This window comes from Lampris incognitus, chromosome 2 (genome assembly GCF_029633865.1).
Source record: "Lampris incognitus isolate fLamInc1 chromosome 2, fLamInc1.hap2, whole genome shotgun sequence".
Taxonomy (NCBI): Eukaryota; Metazoa; Chordata; class Actinopteri; order Lampriformes; family Lampridae; genus Lampris; species Lampris incognitus.
Genome location: NC_079212.1, coordinates 58,052,335 through 58,074,469, shown reverse-complemented (window position 1 = coordinate 58,074,469; position 22,135 = coordinate 58,052,335). Strand labels below are relative to the sequence as shown.

The following is a 22,135-nucleotide window of genomic DNA, read 5'->3' as shown; positions in this document are numbered from 1 at the left end:
AATTTATCAAAAATAAAAAACTGAAATATTGCATGTACATAAGTATTCACACCCTTTGCTATGACACTCAAAATTGAGCTCAGGTTCATCCTGTTTCCACTGATCATCCTTGAGATATTTCTACATCTTGATTGGAGTCCACCTGTAGTAAATTCAATTGATCGGACATGATTTGGAAAGGCACACTCCTGTCTATATAAGGTCCCACTGTTGACAGTGCATGTCAGAGCAGAAACCAAGCCATGAAGTCAAAGGAATTGTCTGTGGACCTCCGAGACAGGATTGTATCGAGGCACAGATCTGGGGAAGGGTACAAAATAATTTCTACAGCTTTGAAGGTCCCGAAGAGCACAGTGGTCTCCATCATTCGTAAATGTAAGAAATTTGGATCCACCAGGACTCTTCCTAGAGCTGGCTGCCCAGCCAAACTGAGCAATCGGGGGAGAAGGGCCTTGGTCAGGGAGGTGACCAAGAACCCGATGGTCACTCTGACAGAGCTCCAGCATTCCTCTGTGGAGATGGGAGAACCTTCCAGAAGGACAACCATCTCTGCAGCACTCCACCAATCAGGGCTTTATGGTAGAGTGGCCAGACGGAAGCCTCTGTTCAGTAAAAGGCACATGACAGCCCGCTTGGAGTTTGCCAGAAAGCACCTAAAGGACTCTCAGACCATGAGAAACAAGATTCTCTGGTCTGATGAAACCAAGATTGAACTCTTTGGCCTGAATGCCAAGCGTCACGTCTGAAGGAAACCAGGCACCTCTCATCACCTTGCTAATACCATCCCTACAGTGAAGCATGGTGCTGGCAGCATCATGCTGTGGGGATGTTCTTCAGCAGCAGGAACGGGGAGACTGGTCAGGATCGAGGGAAAGATGAATGGAGCAAAGTACAGAGAGATCCTTGATGAAAACCTGCTCCAGAGCGCTCAGGACCTCAGACTGGGGCGAAGGTTTACCTTTCAACACCACAACGACCCTAAGCACACAGCCAAGACAACAAAGGAGTGGCTTCGGGACAAGTCTGTGAATGTCCTTGAGTGGCCCAGCCAGAGTCCAGACTTGAATCCCATTGAACATCTCTGGAAAGACCTGAAAATAGCTGTGCAGCGACGCTCCCCATCTAACCTTACAGAGCTCGAGAGGATCTGCAGAGAAGAATGGGAGAAATACCCTAAATATAGGTGTGCCAAGCTTGTAGCTTCATACCCAAGAAGACTTGAGGCTGTAATTGCTGCCAAGGGTGCCTCAACCAAGTACTGAGTAAAGGGTGTGAATACTTATGTACATGCAATATTTCAGTTTTTTATTTTTAATAAATTTGCAAAAAATTCTACAAAACCCTTTTCACTTTGTCATTATGGGGTATTGTATGTAGATTGATGAGGGAAAAAAAGGAATTTAATCCATTTTGGAATAAGGCTGTAACAACAAAATGTGGGGAAAGTGAAGGGGTGTGAATACTTTCCGGATGCACCGTATATTGATGCTCAAGGCAGGACTGGAAAAATAAGAAAGTTTCAAACTGTAAAAAAATGACGTAAAATTCAGCGTGATTTGAGGTTGGCCTGGACAAAGATGCAGTGACAGAGCAGTACAGGCGCAGTGTGTGTGTGTGTGTGTGTGTGTGTGTGTGTGTGTGTGTGTGTGTGTGTGTCGTCAGTGAAACTGTTCTGGTGGAATGCACCACAGCAATGTAGTAGCATGCTTTTGATCTTACTGTGAAGGCAGATTGCTTAGAAATGTTTATCTGCAATCCATGCTTGTCATGTCGCAACACCCCGAATCACAGCTGATACCTACTGAGGGTGCTTAAAAAATGGCAGATTCTCCGCCTATCTGCCTCGTTTGTATTTGAATTTCTTTGTCCACTGCTTTGATTTGATATTGTTCACATTGCCAAAAGGGCCAGGATTTAAGTAGGCATACACAAAGCACCTTTAAATAGACAGGCCTTACTGTGGGAGTAAAGGGCTCTCACTGCAAAAGGAATTACAGAATAATGTGGTGGAGTGAGAGACAGTAGCCGTGTTTCCATCAGCGTATTGAAGTATCACATTGGAAAAGGTTGATGGAAATGGCAAAATCTGAAAAAAATTAACTTTCACCAGAAGACAGTTTTTATACTCGCATGAGGTGGTTTTTGCCTTTTTCGAAAAAGAGTTAATGCAGTAAAATGGGCGATAGAAACACTTTCTATCTGACATAGCGAACATTTAACTCACATGACTGATCAACTGTTTCCGCTGTGGGCTGTGTGTGTTAGAATCATTGCATTGCTTTGTCTTTCTGCGGACAGCATGAGACATGGCCAATACTAGCTGACATGACAGAAAAATAACAACTTGCCCAACTGAAACAAATTCCTGAAGACCTCTCAACATTGTCTCTCAGGGATGGCCAAGGCGACTGGTTTTGTTCACAACATCTACTTTTTCCACTTTGTTTTTTAGGCCACGCGTAACGTAGCCTATCCTGCCAGCTTCTGATGAAACTACGCTTTGCATAGTCTGGTTTATTTGCTCCACACCAATTGATGGAAACGCGCCTAATTCACATTTTCTTTTTTGTGCCTTTTCAAAAGTTTACCTAAAATTCACTTGACAATTAGATGGAAACACGGCTACCGAGAGGTAATAGGAAGAGAGTCGGAAGGAAGTGAGGAAGTGTGAAAGTGAAGCTGTGACAAAAGCAGAGGGATTGGCTTTTCGGATGTAGGATTGTAGCATAGCCATTCAAAGTATCTTTAGTAACTAAGGTTACTGAACTACACTACGGTCAGTGGTTTTTGGAAGGATGTCCTCTGTCATTGTTTTGCTTTGTTCACATTGTAGCCTCTATAGATGAGAACTCGTCCAGTGCATTCTGCTCTACAGAGCCCCAGGCTCCAAGCCAGCCCCAGACACGCCTCAGCAGGGCAGCAGTACAACCTGGACGCACTGACATGCAGACCCAACACACACACATTCAGCATGCCCAGACCAGACTGAGCCGCTCCAGACAGGTATGGATGACACACAAATCATGTAAACACGCTAAAACCAGTCCTACATTTCACACCTTCTCTTTCAAAGGGGATGCCATCCCAGCCAAAATGTCAAGAGCAGCTGCTCTAACACTGCATTCAGAGAGAACACTGCTAACTGAGGGCAACACTGCCACTAAACTGAGAAAGTGTCAACTACAATTAGCCACTAATCTCACTGTTGCATTGAGCGGTGTACATGGTTGGCTTCGAAGGGTGGATCGCCTGATAATTTAACATTTTAGTCTTTGTGTCTGTGGCAACCGTCAGACAAATACAACCGCAACTGAAAAGACATTACAATTAAAGACAGACATTTAACAACAAAGTGTTCCACAACAACATTACAACAATCAAGAATGAAGTACAGCAAAATACAATTGACACCTTATCAGAATCATCATGGTTATTGAACATGTAGGTTTGTAAATACATGGAATGTGACTCTGGTTTCGTGGCTCTCTGTGTACTTAACATAGAATAACAACACTACAACACAACAATCTTCACATATATACGCAAGGGCTGACTTATAAAGGTGAAATAGGCGGATGATGAAATGCAGTGGTGCAGAGAATATATCAGAGATGCTGAAATACATGTTAGAAGCTTACTTACGTACATGTCTGAGGTAGATGGACATGACAGAGTGTACCAGTATACGTACAATGTACAGTACAGCATATAGAACATGTACAGTACAGTATATACAACGTGTACAGTACAGTATATACAAAATGCACAGTATATAGATCATGTACAGTACAGTATATGCGACATGTACAGTACAGGAAATACAAATTGTACAGTATATACAATATGTACAGTACAGTATATACATGTACAGTACAGTATATACAAAATGCACAGTATATACAACATGTACAGTACAGTATATGCAACATGTACAGTACAGGAAATACAAAATGTACAGTATATACAACATGTACAGTACAGGAAATACAAAATGTACAGTATATTCAACATGTACAGTACAGTATATACAACATGTACAGTACAGTATATACGATGTGTACAGTGCAGTATATACAACCTGTACAGCACATTATATACAACATGTACAGTACAGTATATGCAACATGTACAGTACTGTATATACAAAATGTACAGTATATACAACATGGGTCCAAACCCTCCGTTACACCTCTGCACGCCGACCTATCCATCTTCTCACTGCTTATGTATTTGCTCCTCTCCTGCACTTCCTTGAAAGTTCCAAGGAGACATTGTTACAGTCATCATATTGCCTCAATTGCTGAAGTTGTTTCCGGCTGTACCAAAAAATACCAGTGGTGGAGTGGTGTAAAGCACGCCGCCACTGGACTCTGGAGCAGTGGAAATGTGTTCTGTGGAGGGATGAATCCCGCTTCTCTGTCTGGCAGTCTGATGGACGAGTCTGGGTTTGGCGGATGCCAGGAGAACGTTACCTGCCTGACTGCATTGTGCAAACTGTAGTTTGGTGGAGGAGGGATAATGGTATGGGGTTGTTTTTCAGGGGTTGGGCTAGGCCCCTTAGTTCCAGTGAAGGGAAATCTTAATGCTTCAGCATACCAAGACATTTTGGACAAGTCTAGGCTTCCAACTTTGTGGGAACAGTTTGGGGAGGGCCCTTTTCTGTTCCAGCATGACTGTGCCCCAGTGCACAAAGCAAGGTCCATTAACACATGGTTGGGTGAGTTTGGTGTGGAAGAACTTGACTGGCCTGCACAGAGCCCTGACCCCAACCCCATCAAACACCTTTGGGATTAACTAGAATGGAGATTGCGAGCCAGGTCTTCTCATTCGACATCAGCGCCTGACCTCACAAATGCTCCTCTGGATGAATGGACAAAAATTCCCACAGACACACTCCAAAATCTTGTGGAAAGCCTTCCCAGAAGAGTGGAAGCTGTTATAGCTGCAAAGAGGAGACCAACTCCATATTGATGCCTATGGGTTTAGAATGGGATGTCATAAAAGCTCCTGTAAGTGTAATGGCCATGTGTCCCAATACTTTTGTACATATAGTGTACATGCAGCCCCTTGGCCAGGTCATTCAAAATCATGTGTTTTGCCATTTTTATGCTGACGAAACTATATATGCCAATAAAACCCACAGATCCTGACAGCCTAGCAAATCTCACAACTTGCCTTTCTAACATTAAAATCCTGGATGTCCCAAAATTTTCTCAAATTTAATGATGTTAAGTCTGAGGTCATTCTGTTCGGTCCCCCAAATTCCATCAGCCCTTTTGTTACTAGTCTTGGTGGTCTATCAGGTAGTCTTTATAAGGCTGTGAGGAATCTTGGGGTAATGTTTGATGCTATCCTCAGTTTTGATAATCAAATCAAACATGTTGTTCCATCATGCTTTCTCCAGCTCAAGCTGATCTCTAAAATTAGGTCATTTTTATCAATGGCTGATCTGCAAAAAGTTGTACATGCTTTTATCTATTCTCAGCTTCATTATTGCGATGCACTTCACTTGGGTAACAGCAAAGGCTCACTCCACTGTCTGCAGTTGGTACAATACACTGCTGCTTGGCTCATTACCGGGACAAGGAATCATGACCATATCACTCCTGTGCTTGCCTCCCTACACCAGCTCCCTGTTAGATTTCAAATTGAATTTATAATTTTATTGCTCACTTTTAAGGCTTTAAATTGTCTTGCTCCTCCATACATTTGTGATCTATTGACCTGGTATACACCCTCTCAACCATTAAGCTCTGCAGATGGAGCCCTGCTGGTTATTCCCAGGTCAAGGTTTGTTACAAAGGGTGATGGGGCTTTTGCTGTTAGAGCCCCCACACTATGGAACTCTCTTCCTGTCGAACTTAAACTAAAGTCTAGCTTCTTTTAAATCTCATCTTAAAACTCCTCTCTTCGTGAAAGCTTTTATAAATATTTGATATTAGTTTTTATTTATTTATACGGTTTTTGTTTTTACTCAGTTTTGTGACTGTTTTGATTAACAAATTGGTTTCTTCCCTTTTGCTCAGATTTTATGGTTTTATTTGTTAGTGCGTTTTATTTTATTTTATTACTATGTTTTTTGTTTTTTTTTGTATGTCATTTTCAACAAGTGTGTTCTGTTCTGTGAAGCACTTTGTGACTTTGTTTAGAAAAGTGCTATGTAAATAAAGATTATTTGTCACATCCGGAAAAGTTTTTTTTTTTTGAAAAATTATTTTGTTGCCTAATTTGGGAAATGATGATACATGAATATTGGTCCAGAGCAAGTCCTTTATTTTTTTCTCCATATTTTAGTTAAAATTGAGTGATTTTTGCATGAAATTCACACTTGCAAAAGTAAGAGATTAGGAGACTGTGAGTCTACCAGAAAGGAAGACTTGAGAGGACCATAAATAATTGGTCCAACAATCCTGTTGAACTGATAACATGTAAGAATGTAGCACTTGTGCAGTTACAAAACAAACAACAAAGCAAAACAAATATTTTGGTGTGAAGATATTCAATTTCAGTTTCCCCTTTTTTTAAACATATCTTGGTTTTAGTGGAGTAATAAATCAGAAAATAAATTAAATGGTATTAAAATCGGGATTATTTCCAGCTCTAAGTAGACTTGTATTGCAAAAGGAAGGTTGCAAATAACAGGTTTACACAATTACCCAATAATCCTGAATATTTATATGCAAACAAATGCCCTTTTTAATGCATTGTATTTAAGACAATAGCTAATCTACAACTATCCCTATCATTAATGCTTTAATGCTTGCTATAGTTTTTCAGCTGTTCATTTTAGTGGTTACTGTTGGACTAGACCTGGAAAAAAGCTGCAACACAGAGCGATATATCGTCAGCATAGCAAATGAGAAGAATTCTGAGCTAATGGCAGATTTGAATAAGAAGCAAAGCTGTTATGGTCATAAGCAGGCATGTCAGACTAAGCTTGTAAAATAACTTTACTAACAGATAACACAACAGCAGTTGCTAAAACCCTGGATCACCCATGTTTAGGTTTTTGCTTCATGCTTGGGGAGGTGCTGCCACAACAGCAGGGGGGGCTTGTTACTTTCAAATGGTTCTTTGGGATTTTGATTGCTGAACCATCACTGCAGTTGCAAGTATCACCATATTTAGTTAGTTAAATAAAAACAAGGCTGCGTCCGGGTGGCGTGGCGGTCTATTCCTTTGCCTACCAACACAGGGATTGCTGGTTGGAATCCCCGTGTTACCCCCAGCTTGGTCAGGCGTCCCTACAGACGCAGTTGGCCGTGTCTGTGGGTGGGAAGCCAGATGTGGTTATGTGTCCTGGTCGCTGCACTAGCACCTCCTTTGGTTGGTCGGAGTGCCTGTTTGAGGGGAAGGGGGAACTGGGGGGAATAGCGTGATCGTCCCACGTGCTACGTCCCCCTGGTGAAAATCCTCACTGTCGGGTGAAAAAAAAGCGGCTGGTGACTCCACATGTATCAGAGGAGGCATGTGGTAGTCTGCAGCCCTCCCCGGATCAGCAGAAGGAGTGGAGCAGAGACCGGGATGGCCCGGAAGAGTGGGGTACTTGGCCAGGTACAATTGGGAGAAAAAGAGGGAACTTCCCCCCCCCAAATATAAATAAATAAATAAACTAAAAACAAGGTTCTTAATGATCGTAACTTCAAGCCATTTGTGCTCATTGGTCAGCTCAAGTGCATACTGCATACCTTATCCAGCTTATTGTTTGAGTTATTGATGCTGAGATTTTAATGTATAATTGTTCCATTTCCATTCATTACTACACCAGGAAAGACAGGTCTGTCTAACTTTGCATGAACCACCTATGTCTTGATCACTAGCCCCCTGCTCCCCATACTGACCAGACCTCCTCTGGGTTTCTTTAGTCAGGGAGGCAGAGGAAGAAGTCTGTGATGATGCCACGTGTTGTCCTCACTCCACTCAAGGTCAATGGAGAGCATGTCCCCTCAGGTAAGACTGAGACATTTTTAGTCACAGCAGGATCTTTCCCTGCTTTTTCTTTTTCTGTCTTTTTTTTCGCCCCACCCCCCCCCCAATTGATAACTGAATTCCCAAATCTCTTTTGCTGCCCCACCTCCTTCACATGCAAGTGATACTCATGAAATTCTTTTTTCCCCCCATACCATTTTTGTTTTTCAACAAAACAAACAACCCAGAACCGTATATTCATTCAAACAAGTATCTTGTCCTTCCCCACCCGTGGTCCTCCAAACAAACCCATTCCAAAAGAGCCACACCACTTCTGCAGCGTATTGTGACATTTAGACATCAGGTCAGTGTAACACACATCTCCCGAACAGTCCTGACAACTCAAGACAGTGACACGAGAGGAAAAAAGGAAGACACTGATCAGGAACAAAGTGTAAGAAAAATCAGTAACATAAAGAAAGCTATGAAAAGAGGGAGGAGCAGCGTTCGTGGAGGTAGACTATAAATACTGTCCCTCTTATGGACATAAGGAAAAGGTTCTACATAGGCTAGACCCTAAGGGCACAACGTCTCGTGGAAATGTATTTTGTCTGTGTGTGTGTGTGTGTGTGTGTGTGTGTGTGTGTGTGTGTGTGTGTGTGTGTGTGTGTGTGTGTGTGTGTGTGTGTGTGTGTGTGTGTGTTTTCCATCAGTTCATGAGACTACGATAAGCAAAAAGATGGGGGCTGGGGGTTACTGACTGTCAGAGCCACTATCAGGGATGAAACGAGGAGCATCCACGAGTACGTCAGAAGGAGGGTCCCTGGGATGAACTGCTGAGTGGTTACCTCAGGCAGCAGAAGACAGAGTGGGGAGGAAGAGGAGTTGTCATGGAAGACCAAGCCACTCACTCCATGGGATGTGTAGAAGATGTGGCTGATATCGAGAAATCCTGCCAGAGGCTACAAGAGGCTGGACTGAAAGACAACACAGAGGCGCTGATCATAGCAGCACAAGAACAGGCACTCAGGGCCAGATCAGTTAAAGCAGGGGTCTTCCACATCAGACAAGACCCAAGTTGCAGGCTGGTCAAAGACGCTCATAAAGACACTCCACCACGTAGTAGCAGGGTGTAAAATACTCGCTGGGGCAACGTATACTGAAAGGCATAACAAAGTGACGGGGATAGTGCACAGGAATATCTGTACTGAATACAGACTGGAAATCCCAGAGTCCAAGTCATAGACACTGCCAAAGATGACACCATCTTTGGCACAAGAGACCGAGCTTTGAATTGTCAGTGCAGTGCAGTGCAACTCCAGTTAGAGTTCTCGGACTAGACTCCAAATTCTATACACAAACCTACCTCGGAACATGAGAATAACAATAATAATAATAAAAATGTTATGCATTTTCCCCCTGGAGGTACACTAGATGAGCCAGAAATCTTTATTTTCACAGTGTAATAAAGCTGGGTAACCCATTAACACTCAACGTGTGCGCGACTAACATCTACGGTTGACTCAGATCGGGCAGTGGCATGATCCGATGATTTTTTAAAAAGAATGGTATTCCAAAAAATGTGCAAGTTATCAACGAACAACTTCCTCTAGGTTGCAATAAAAACAGGAAGTCTTGCATATGCTTGTCGCTGCCCTATCTGAGTCAACCGTAGATGCGAGTCGCGCATGCGTAAACAGTTTACCCGGCTTTGTTATACTCTGAAAATAAAGACATGGTTAGGCTTTGACCAAAATTGTTGTATGGCAAACCTTGCAAGTTCATATTAGACTGTGTCACATTCGTGCTTTGGAGGCTGCACATCCACAGATTTATAGGCAGAACATTTCTATTCGGTAGAGCTTTGAGCTTTAGCGCTGCATATTTAAAACTCTTTCCATATTTCTTGTTCAACTGACTTGGGCGCAGCGCAGAAGTCTTGTAATGGCAGGAAAAGGCGTGTTTTGTGTCCGTTTGTGTGGGTATCTGTCCGCTGCTAATCTTGCACACGACTGAGCCTGTCAGCCTAATATTTATGCTGTGCAGTTACGACTGTACGGTCAAGGATTTCTCATGGTTGCGGGGATACAAAACCTTTAAAAAACCTTTTTTGCAGTTGAGTGCTAACTGCTCAGCTGGTTTTTCGCTGAAGTCCGAGCACCGGAGAAGGGGAGGTACACAGGCAGTGCCTCTGTATTTTCCCTTCCCCAAGTAGGCGAAAGAAGGGGTGGTTTGTCACCAAGTCCGAGCACCAGAGAAGGGGAGATTCACCTGGTGGGGATCTGCACTCTACTGAGTGCACTCTTCTAGTCCCCCCCCCCTTTTTTCCCCTAATTGTACCCGGCCAATTTCCCCACTCTTCCGAGCCGTCCCGGTCACTGCTCCACCCCCTCTGCTGATCCGGGGAGGGCTGCAGACTACCACATGCCTCCTCCCATACACGTGGAGTCTTCAGCCGCTTCTTTTCACCTGACAGTGAGGAGTTTCACCAGGGGGACGTAGCACGTGGGAGGATCACGCTATTCCCCCCAGTTCCCCCTCCCCCCTGAACAGGCGCCCCAACCGACCAGGACACATACCCACATCCGGCTTCCCACCCGCAGACTCGGCCAAATGTGTCTGCAGATACGCCCAACCAAGCCGAAGGTAACACAGGGATTCGAACCACCAGTCCCCGTGTTGGTAGGCAACAGAATAGACCACTATGCTTCCCAGATGCCCTCTTATTAGTTATTAATCTAGCCTTTGTTTCAGTAACTAGTTTTCAAATGGCTGAGCGTTGTTATCAGCTGGCTGATTAAAGATGACGAAATTAGTAGTTAGAAATATACATCCATCCATCCATCATCCAAACCGCTTATCCTGCTCTTAGGGTCGCAGGGATGCTGTAGCCTATCCCAGCAGTCATTGAGTGGCAGGTGGGGAGACACCCTGGACAAGCCGCCAGGCCATCACAGGGCCGACACACACACACACACACACACACACACACACACACACACACACACACACACACACACACACACACATGTTCACACCTAGGGACAGTCTAGTACGGCTGATTCACCTGACCTACATGTCTTTGGACTGTGGGAGGAAACCGGAGCCCCCGGAAGAAACCCACGCAGACACGGGGAGAACATGCAAACTCCACACAGAGGACGACCCCCAAGGTTGGACTACCCTAAAGCTTGAACCCAGGACCTTCTTGTTGTGAGGCCACTGCGCTAACCACTGCGGCGCCATGTCGCCCAGTTAGAAATAAGGAAAATAATCATAATCAAACATAATCTTGGTGGTGCAGTCATTAGCGCTGTTGCCTCATAGCAAGAAGGTTCTAGGTTCGAACCCCGGGGTTGTCCCACCTTGGGGGGGTCATCCCAGGTCCTTTCTGTATGGAGTTTGCATGTTCTCCCCATGTCGGTGGTGGGTTTTCTCCAGGTGCTCCGGTTTCCCCCACCGTCAGAAAGACATGCATGTTAGGGTTAATACTCCTGTCTGTGCCCCTGACCAAGACATGGCAAGATGAACTGGAGTTGGTCCCCAGGCGCTGCACGGCAGCTGCCCGCTGCTCCTAGCTACACAGCTAGGATGGTTAAACGCAGAGGAAGAATTTCCCCATGGGGATCAATAAGTAATAAAAAATAACTATACATGACTTTTTGTTTTTTGTTTTTTTTTTCCAGTCTGAATCATGTAGTATTGAGTGACTATCAGCCCCAGTCCCCGACCTGATATTTGTGTTTTTCTACATAGTGGATCAGCACAGCACACTTCCAGTACACCCACGTTATTAAAGCTAATCCGTTTTAGGTCATGTGGTTGAACGTAGCACTGCATAAAGAACCAAACAGTATCACAGCTATCCGATAATGGTTTTTCATTTATTCTTTAAACAAAATAAAAAATAAACAATCTGCAAAAATACTTTGAAATACAATTGATCTTACAAATTTAAAACCACAAACCAAAAAGAAAGGACACGCCACACAGTAACGTGAACGGGTACTTGTGATTTCTCTCTGTAAGAGTGGTGTCTTGAAAGTTTTGTTATTCGTCCGTCGCAGTGACAGGGGCCATCTCGTCATCCTGTGATGGATGACTGATGAGTTGCGCAGTGATTAAAGTTAGGAAGAGTTGCGCCTCATCAGCCCCACTCTCTCATCCGAGACCACCTACTACCTACAGTGACAAGACTAGCGAGACAACTGGAAATGGAGACGGATGTAGATTTTTCCTCAGGGTTTCTTCCCGAAGCCTTTCCTGTAGACGAGTATATCCACAAGGCAAGCGGAGGTTTTAAATCAGAGTTTGTCTTCTCCTAGATGAACTGCCTGACAGGCTAACGAGCTGCATCTACCTGGGTCTGATATCGGAGTTGTTGTTCTCCTAGATGAACTGCCCAACAGGCTGACGAGCTTCATCTACCCGTGTTTGAAATCAGAGTTGTCCTTCTCCCAGATGAACTGCCCAAACAGGCTAATGAGCTTCATCTACCCGGGTTTGAAATCAGTTGTCCTTCTCCTCGATGAACTGCCTGACAAGCCTTACGAGCTTCATCTACCCAGGTCTGAAATCAGAGTTGTCCTTCTCCTATGTGAACTGCCTGACAAGGATAACGAGCTTCATCTACCCGGGTTTGAAATCAGAGTTGTCCTTCTCCTATGTGAACTGCCTGACAAGGATAACGAGCTTCATCTACCCGGGTTTGAAATCAGAGTTGTCCTTCTCTTAGACAAACTGCCCAACAGGCTAACGGGCTTCATCTACTGGGTCTGAAATCAGAGTTGTCCTTCTCCTACATGAACTGCCTGACAAGGCTAATGAGCTTCATCTACCCAGGTCTGAAATCAGAGTTGTGCTTCTCCCAGATGAACTGCCCGACAGGCTCACAAGCTTCAACTATCCGGGTCTGAAATCAGAGTTGTCCTTCTCCTAGACTGGGTGCCAACCAAAGCTAACGAGTCCAATCCACCCACCCGGTTATACTGCTGGGAACCCGGTCGCCCCCGCAGCAGACTTTGTGAAAACAGGAGGTACCACGAGAAGGTGCTGCTGTGGACACATTTGCTTAGGAGCGGCCATATGCTAAGGTCCTAATGGACCTGCGGTGATCACTACACCAGGAAGCAAGAGGCCACCGCACCGCTTCGCATTCCTTTTGGCAAGTAGGACATCTGGCCCAATACTCACCACCTCCCTTTGTGTTGAAAGTAGCATGTACACTGAAGCCTCGTGAAACACGGGCATCACACACAGCACAAGTTGCTGTTGGGTTTTTACATCTTCCAGTTTAAAGACTTTCACATTGCAGACATTTTAGCTGCTTGTTTTTCACTTTTTAAAACATGTGCCTTACTGCTGCCAGTTGTGAGTCATGTCAGTTTGACAGCTGAACATGTGACACCAAGATGACAGCGAGTGTAAACACAATGCAAGCAGGCGAAATGAATCAGGAATCAGGAACAATGTATTGTCATTTCTTACAAAATTTCGTTTCTCCCAGCCCACAGCGGTGCAACACAAAAAACACACACCCAAAATTTCCCAAAAACAACACCACCAAAAACATACAAAAACAGAGAGAATAAAGCAAAAAAAAAAAAAAAGCACAAACAGTCAACAACACAGTCCACTCAGTGCAGCGCAGTCCAAAAATACTCCACTGTCCAGAGAACGAATACCAGCCAGGATGGCTGTTGGAACTGCCGGTCTGCATAGGCTAGCAGTTAGCTTAGCCTGCCTCGCTTCCGCGTCCTGTCAGACGGCCCTCCGTGTTTCCTCCCCGGGCGCAGCTCCAGGCAGGGCCCAGGGGCCTCATGTATCAGTCGTTACTATGGGCAAATTTGTGCGTGCACACCCATGGGATTTTTACTCTTAAGTTTGTCTCAGAGACCAGTGTAGAACCTGGGTAACCCCTGAATTTAGACAGCGATTGGCTAACACTGATGTCTTTGCAGGCCTGGGTGATTGCTCTTTGCAAGAGGTAGACAACGGATGTTAGGAGGAAGGAATTACAAATAACCATCATGCTTTGCTGCTAACTGTCAGACAAACTTGAGGGCTAAAAAAAATTCCATGGGTGTGTAAGAACAGATTTGCCCATAGTAACGATTAATACGTGAAGCTGCTCGTCCCTGGGCCCATCGGATGCAGCAGACCCGGCTTCCCCAGCCAATCCACTGCCAGCTCTCCCAGCCACACACCTTCGACACACCTCCTCCGTACTCCACACAACGACCCAGACGCAGACAAAAACACTGCACAGTCGATGCTGGGTGAGGCCACTGCCAGACTGCCTCGGTGTTTCCTCTCGAGTACAGCTCCTGGCAGGGCCGTACAGCTCCTGGCAGGGCCGTAAGCTCTCTCAGCTGATCCAACGCCAGCTCCCCTAGCCATTCAACAACAAAAAAAATTGATTAACAAAATAAAAACTTCACACGAAGACACAAACTTAGACGTGGACAAAGACACTGCATGGTCAGCACTGGGTGAGGCCGCCACAAAGTCGAGTTCGCGCTGCCATCTTCCCACACCGGAAGTGTGTAAAAAAACATTATTTTTTTTGTTTTGAGAAATGATCCCAATTTGATGAGGTTTAATATAGCAGAAACTGGTCTATTAAAATGAGACTTGATCAGCTCCGCTACCAATATGTCAGATCAGATTGGGACATCTGGTACTGTTCTAAGCATACAGATGTGTGAATCATCACCATGTCACCGTTTCCTGTTGGGGAGGCCAACCTTCTTAACACTGTTTGAGCCCCCCACCCCCCCTGATCAAGCACATTCTGAAGTGACAGTTCCATAAATCATTAATTGGGGAGAACAAGATGGTTGTGACCTTCTGAAGTAGTGTGGACTTGTGGGTAATGCTTGTGAATTGCTACCCATTTACGTCTTTTTGCAGAGGGAAATTGTGAGTGGACAACTGACACGGAGGCCATTTTGGAATTTAGCAGTTTTGAAACTTGCCTTGTTAGCTTATTTTATCCTTGGGACCAAGCCCCAGTCACAGGGCTCAGACTGGATGGAAATACAGCATTATTTAATAACAGTGATGGGTGAAACTATATGAGTTGAGTTTGTAAGACCTCAGTTGAAAGCCATTTTTTCTCTTGCTCTCTCCTGGCAGGGCCTATGAAGAGGAGCAGGGGAGGAGTTGATGTTGACTTTGAAACACCTGGCTCCATCCTGGTCAACACCAACATCAGGGCCCTCATTAATGTGCGCACCTTCTCTGCCTTCCCCACCCACTCTCAGCAGCAACTCCTACAGCTCCTCCCTGAGGTCGATCGCCAGGTGCTCACTCATTGTCTTCTACAAAACACAGCCGTCCAGTTTCAGTGGCCAAGTCTGATTTGCTGCTATTCGTCCGTTGTTTCTGATGTGTTTTGTTTTGTTTTTGTATGGTTTTTCTTCTTAATGCCATTGACTGTTCAATTGTCTTTGCTCCTTCAGGTTGGACCAGATGGTATGGCCCGTCTCAGTAGCTCCGCCCTCAACAATGAGTTCTTCACCCATGCCTCTCAGAGCTGGAAAGAGCGGCTAGCTGAGGGTAAGTGGAAGAGAAATGTGATCTTTGATGGGGATTTTTCTAATTTCACATCTACCAGGCTGCAGTTAACATGTACATGTTAAAGGGGAAAATAAAAAAAAGATTTAATAAAAAAAAGTCTTTTCATATGTTGACATGTGTCTCACTGGTTCAGGGGAGTTCACCCATGAGATGCAGGTGCGTTTCCGGCAGGAGATGGAGAAAGAGAAGAAGGTGGAAGCATGGAAGGAAAAGTTTTTTGAAGAATATCATGGTCAAAAGTGAGAAAGCATGTGGTTCATCAAGTACCTTGAAAAGTCACCTATTATCAGTTTTTACTCAAGTTTATTTTACTTACTTTATTGTGGTGCTTTTAGGTCTGGCCTTACGCAAGAGGAGTCCCTGAAGCTGACCATGACTGAGGCTACAGATGTAGCAGCAAGTGTACTGGAGAGCGACATGGCAGTGGTGGCAGCTGGGACCCCCAAGAGGCGCAGCAGTGTGGGTCGCCGGAGAAGAGATGGCAGGATGAGAAGACGCACACGGGCTGATTTGCGGCGCAGAGCACGCCGCACCCTCTGCAAGGCCCCTCCCCCAGTCCTGCAGGCACCGGAAGCCACAGATGCCAGTACATCACTGGATCCCTCGCCAGTCTCAATCACCTTCCCTATGTCTGACAACTCGGTGGTTCAGGGAGAAGTGGTGCTCCAAGCAGAGTCTGTCCTGGAGCTTCCTGCCGTTTGTGGTTCCTTAGAGCCTGAACCCTCCCCTGCTCTAGAGTCTGCCACAGTACCAGCTCCCACCATCACGCCCAGCCCAAGCCCAGCCTCCACCAGTGCTAATGAGGAGGCTGAGGTTTCAACGTGCTTGCTACCAGAAGAGTCTGCGCCTGCACTGGCTTCCACTTCCTCCCCTTCCTCCTCTTCTTCCTCATCCTCATCCCCTGCTTTCTTCCCATCTTCACCCCCAGACAGACAGGGAGACTTTGCCGTTGGCCTGGATTCCTCCTCCTCCTCCTCCTCCTCCACCTCTTCCTCTAGTGCTGCTGCTGCTGTTGACCCGCTGGATGACACGGCATCTGTCGTTACCTCGGTTACAGGAGGCACGGCCACCAGCAGCCGTGAGAGCAGCCCTTCAGCAAGCCCAGCCCCCACTCCTGCACCTATTCCCCAGTCCAAGGAGCAGAAAAGGAGACCAGACGAGGCCCAGGCCTTCTCGAGCTTCCCTGAAAAGAGACCACGGCTCGACGACCGTCAGTCCTTTCGTACCACAATCGATGGTGTCCTTTCAGAGAAGCCGCAGCCGACAGCAGAAGAGCCCAAGGTCCCGCCGATCAGGGTATGAATAGTAGAAGGGAGTATTGCAGGGGAAACTGCTGAATTAATGAATATTTTGTTAGACTTGTATTTAAACTGTCACTGAATTGAAAGCCACTTCAGATTAAATCTGAAATTAGTTATAATTCAACCAATGTCGTTTGCTCTAAATGTTTTTTGTGTGCTTTAATTATTTTGTAAGACTAGCTTTATCTTTTTCTCTCTCTTTGTCCTCAGATTCAACTGTCTAGAATCAAACCACCCTGGGTCAAAGGTCCCCCAACCTACCAGATCTGTCCCCGCATTGTGCCCTCCGGGGAGGGCTCGCGGCGGTCGGGCACGGGGGGCGCGCGCACCCTTGCGGACATCAAGGCCCGTGCCCAGCAGGCCAGGGCCCAGCGCGAAGCCGCTGCTGCTATTGCAGCCACTGGCGACGGGGCAGGGCCGGGCGGGGGTGGGCTGCGGGCTGCTGCTGGGCTATCGGATCGCAGCAGTGGACGACGAGCACGGGAACATCCAGGACCTGTCGAGCCCGGAGGAGACGATGGAGGACGAGGAGGTGGTGAGGTGGAGGAGCAGGGATCGCCTGCGGACCCTCATTCATCTGGAGCACAACTACAGCTTCCCAATGTAGGTGCCACAGAGCCTCCAACACCACAGCCATCCCCCTCACCCTCATTATCCACTACCTCCACCTCCCTCTCCTCAGAGCCCCCACAGACCCCTACCCCAACCCCATCTCAGGATGACACATCTGGGGAGAAGATGACTACAGAGGAAGGAGCAGTAGTAGATGCAACAGCAACAGTCCAAAGCACCTCCAATGGGCTGTCACACAAGGTTGTTGCCTTGCCAGCTCTGGAGCAGGACACTATGTCAGAGTCTGTGGCCTCTTGCTATCGAGAGCAATGCCAGGGGCCTCCTAGTATGGCCTTAGAAAGGGAAGAGCAGCCTTCTGAAGGTCCATTCCTTGCTCCAACCTCCATCCCAGATTCTGTTCCCAGGTTTGGGGCCCAGGGTATAGATGTTATCCAAAGCCTGGCCACCACCTCTCAGGCCTTGGTGCGAGAACAAGGGAAGGGAAGTGGAGGAGGTGGTGTCATTCAGTACAGTTCCCACCATGTTGGCCCTCTGCCAACTCCCTCACCACCAGCTAGAGAGAGGCAGCAAGCAGACGTGGGCTCCCCTGAACATGTCCCCTCTTCAGTAGAAGAGAAGGAAGATGAAGCTGGGGGTCACAGTGACTCTACTGAGACAGCCTCCGACTGTGAGAATGAGAGCCAGGAAGATGATCAGCAGCACTCCAACCATGACTGGCGTCACCACCTGGCAACCCGGAGTAATAGCCAGCAAATCATTCGCAGCCCCCCTCTTCAGAACCAGCAGCCAGTTATCCAGGCTCATGTGTCCAACCGCCATGGACATACAGTCATCCAGCCGTGCTTTCCCAATGGCCTTGCTCATCCTCAGCCGGATCAGCAGTCTATCCCCACAGCCCATTCCCAAGAGTACAGGGCACACAATAATGTTCCTACAAAAAAGGAACCTGGAGATGAGCCTAAAGTAGCAAACCAGAGCTCTGGTGAAGAGGACTGTAGAGGGGCCCCCAAGTCGTCCATCCCTCTCACTACCACTACTACAAGTACTGCAGCCTCCAAGAGGGTGGCTAGCTCAACCAGGCCTGTGTCCAGTGTGGAAGCCAACAACCCTCTGGTCACCCAGCTGCTACAGGGCAGTCTGCCGCTAGAGAAGGTCCTTCCCCAGTCCCACTCAGCTAACAGACTGGAGATAAATCGGCTGCCAGGAGTGTTCCAGTCTAAGGCTCTGGCTACTAGGAACCCTGGCCCCTGTGTCAGGGTCGCCCATGAGACTATAGCTGCATCCTCTGGTCCAGATATCTCGTCTTCTCAGAACCGAGGCCAGCAGAAGTCTCCCGGAACTGGACGCAGTGTCTCCTGTCTGATGGAGGCAACTGCCATGCAGCAATTCGTGTCCCCACAGCCTAGTGGTGCTGTGCCCCCAGGAGCTGTACCTGTCATCACCTCCCTGCCACCATCCTCTTCCTCCTCCTGCTCTCCTGTATCCAGGCGTCTGTTAGACCACACTTCTCAAAAAACCATGGCTGGATCTGTTATCATCAAAGAATCTCCTGGACTACAACCATCACAGGGCGACACTCCAGACAGACCCCAGACAGCCATTCGGACAACCCCTAATGGCCCCTCACCACCGCATGCAGACCCCTGCCCCTCAGAAATGCTGCCTGCTATGAAGATCAATTGGCGCCCACCACAATCCCAGCCCCCCCACCATCAGCAGATCTCCACTGTATCCAGTGTAAAAAGTGAAGTCAACACACGGCCCTCATGCCAAGCTCTTGCCAAATCCTCCCCCACCACTCCTATGAGTGTTACCAAAAAGGAGCCTGGAAACTGTGTGGATGGCTACCTCAGTGGAGGGGCGATGGAGGGACTGCTTAACATGGAGATGACTTTAGCTAGAATGGCCAAGAAAGAGCATAGTAAAGTTCCATACTCCTCTCTGTCTTCCTCTTCCCCCACACCCTGTTCTTCTGCATCCTCCCTTCCTTTCCATCTGTACGGGAAGCTGCCAAAACAGGGCGGAGGTATGGGAGGAGTTAGCTATACAGCTAACATGTCAGTGATGGATGGCAGCGGCTTCTCGCGGAGTCTGGCTGATGGTGTGCTCCAACTGCGGCCACGCCTTGGCACCACCCAGACCACCACCCTCAGCATCCAGGCTTTTGCAGACAGTGCAGCTGAGGAGGTGGCGCTAAAGTGCTCGTGTCGCCTCAAAGCAATGATTATGTGCCAGGGCTGCGGTGCCTTTTGCCACGATGACTGCATCGGCCCCTCCAAACTGTGCGTATCCTGTCTTGTGGTCAGATAGTGTCCATGAAATACTCGAGGCTGATACAAGTCGCACCATCTCCTACGTAGGTCAACGTGTACAGTATTAAGCAGCAGACTTGTGGAGGACTTCAGTAGGGATGTGGAGCTTTCAAGTAGACATCACCTTCGATTAACGCAGAGCAGACGGGAGCCCCCAGACTGGCAGTGTTGCCTTGTATAATGAGATCGGTCTGTATTTTTTTCGTTGCATATTTTCACATTTTTTAAGCTGTTCTAATGTTACGTGATTATTGTTGTCGTATAATTATTATTACTATTATTACTATTGTGAATTTGAGGCATGGTTGATTGTAAATTGTGCCTTTTGTTTTCTCTCTCATCAGAAACATTTACCTCATCTTATTAGATATGGTGGCCAATATTGTTTTCGTTCCTGCTTTGCTTTTCAAAGAGGAACTTATTCTTGTCTCTTTGCGCAAAAAAATATTTTTTTAACCATTAAAACAAGTAAATGGTCTCATTTGCTGCTGTTTGTTTCGGCTCATTTCCTTTTGTTCCCAAAGTCTGTACTTTGCAGTTAATCACAGTAAATTTAACAAATAAAGCAACAATTAAGCTGTGATTTACTTCCCCACCCACCCACCCCACCCACTCAGGATTTGTTTTTTTTTGGGGGGGGGGGGGGGGTCACAGTCGACACTGGACATGCAGATTTTGAGTTGGATGTTGTTTCTAAATGGGTTTGACTGGCTTTCAGAATGGGCCACACTTATGTTGCTCCATCCAGTAGAAGATTTACTGCATCTGCTAATACATCCAGACGAGCTCGGGGAGCCAGCTGCTCCACCAACTGCTCCACCAACTGGTCTGTGTATGTCCTTCACAGTCCATCCTCTACAGTAAGAGCTTCCACTCATGACATGTTCTCAGACTAGCACATTGTCAGGTCTGTATTGACTTCCATAGGTGAGGTTTTTTTTATTGCGAGGGTCAGTCTGGAGTTACCCCATCTTAAATTATCTGAGCCTCATAAACAACTTTTTTTTCCAGATTAAGCATTTTTATTAAAAAAATGGATCCCCACTGCTGCACAAACTCGGAATCTTTTGGCAACCTTACTGATGAAAGGAAAAGGCTGGGTGTCCGAGTGGCATGGTGGTTTATTTTGTTGCCTACCAACACGGATCGCTGGATCGAATCCCCGTGGTACCTCCGGCTTGGTCGGGCATCCCTACAGACACAATTGGCCGTGTCTGCGGGTGGGTAGCCAGATGTGGGTATGTGTCCTGGTGGCTGCACTAGCGCCTCCTCTGGTCGGTCGGGGTGCCTATTTGGGAGGGGAGGGGGAACGGGGGGAATAGCATGATCCTCCCGCGCACTACGTCCCCCTGGCGAAACTCCTCACTGTCAGGTGAAAAGAAGCAGCTGGTGACTCCACACGTATGGAGGATGCATGTGGTAGTCTACAGCCCTCCCCGGATAAGCAGAGGGGGTGGGGCAGAGACCGGGACGGCTCAGAAGAGTGGGGTAATTGGCCGGGTACAATTGGGGAGAAAAAGGGGGAAATCCAGAAAAAAAGGGAAAGGTTACTGAGGTATGGGCTGGTAGGGGTACCAGTGTGTGGTGCATGCCCTGTGTCCTCGGCTGGTTTTTGTCCCTGACAGTTGTAGAAAATACGTCACAGGTGCAGATTCGGACTCGTGGAGGTCACGATTGTGGTGGTTCACAGATAAGGATTTTATGACTATAAAAGGCCATATTTGGAATTAACAAGGGGACTGCTAATTTGGGAATGTCAGTTTTTGTCTACATAGTCAGCAAACCTAGCAGTTGTGTTTTGTCATTACAACAAAGCATTGTGTTCTGCAGGAACAACAAGGTTTTTGTTGTGACTGGCACTCATCTGAACATAAAGCTTGCCATGTAAAAGTTAAAATCAGTACTTCAAAAAGAAACCTGTAGCGCTAAGTGTACATGACAGTTTCACTGTGGGTTTCCTTTATTTCAAGAACAGCTTGGACTAATCCACACACGTCAATGATATACACAGACAATACCAAATATACACAATTACTTTGTTCTTCAACAAATATCAAATATGTACAGCACATTATCCCCAGCTCATTGCAGGGTTCTCATTGTTTTGAGGAAATAATGAGGAAAATCATGAACAGAGGCAAAGAATTTTTAGAAAATTATCAAAATTGTCAGTTACAAAATATTTGCACTTAAAAAGATCCCAGCATTTCACATAAATAAGGTATATAAAACAATTCATAGTTGATATCTTAAAATATTTTCCTCCTCATTTTGCAATACAGAAGAAATTAATTCCTCGTCCTGGTTGCAGTTTAAAACCATCTGAATTCTTTTGAAATAGTTAATAAAGAAAAAGCAAACATAATTCAGCAGACTTGTATAAATAACATCAGTGAACCAAAATCTTCTCAAGACTCAAATACACAGAAATAATAAGAATAATTCCACAAACTAACCCTG

At 46.3% G+C, this 22,135-nt stretch overlaps 1 protein-coding gene across 1 annotated transcript in view; it reads left to right on the top strand.

Annotated features, from left to right (window-relative positions):
* asxl1 (ASXL transcriptional regulator 1) overlaps window positions 1-20,216 on the top strand; it is a 119,224-nt gene extending 99,008 nt beyond the window's left edge. Inside the window, exons 5-11 of the mRNA XM_056273489.1 lie at window positions 2,834-3,003; window positions 7,866-7,950; window positions 15,046-15,212; window positions 15,372-15,468; window positions 15,623-15,728; window positions 15,825-16,785; window positions 17,001-20,216. Of these exons, the coding sequence (XP_056129464.1) occupies window positions 2,834-3,003; window positions 7,866-7,950; window positions 15,046-15,212; window positions 15,372-15,468; window positions 15,623-15,728; window positions 15,825-16,785; window positions 17,001-19,673 (4,259 nt within the window). The 3' untranslated portion in view covers window positions 19,674-20,216. The remainder of the gene's footprint in view (window positions 1-2,833; window positions 3,004-7,865; window positions 7,951-15,045; window positions 15,213-15,371; window positions 15,469-15,622; window positions 15,729-15,824; window positions 16,786-17,000) is intronic.
* Window positions 20,217-22,135: the final 1,919 nt, after the last annotated feature.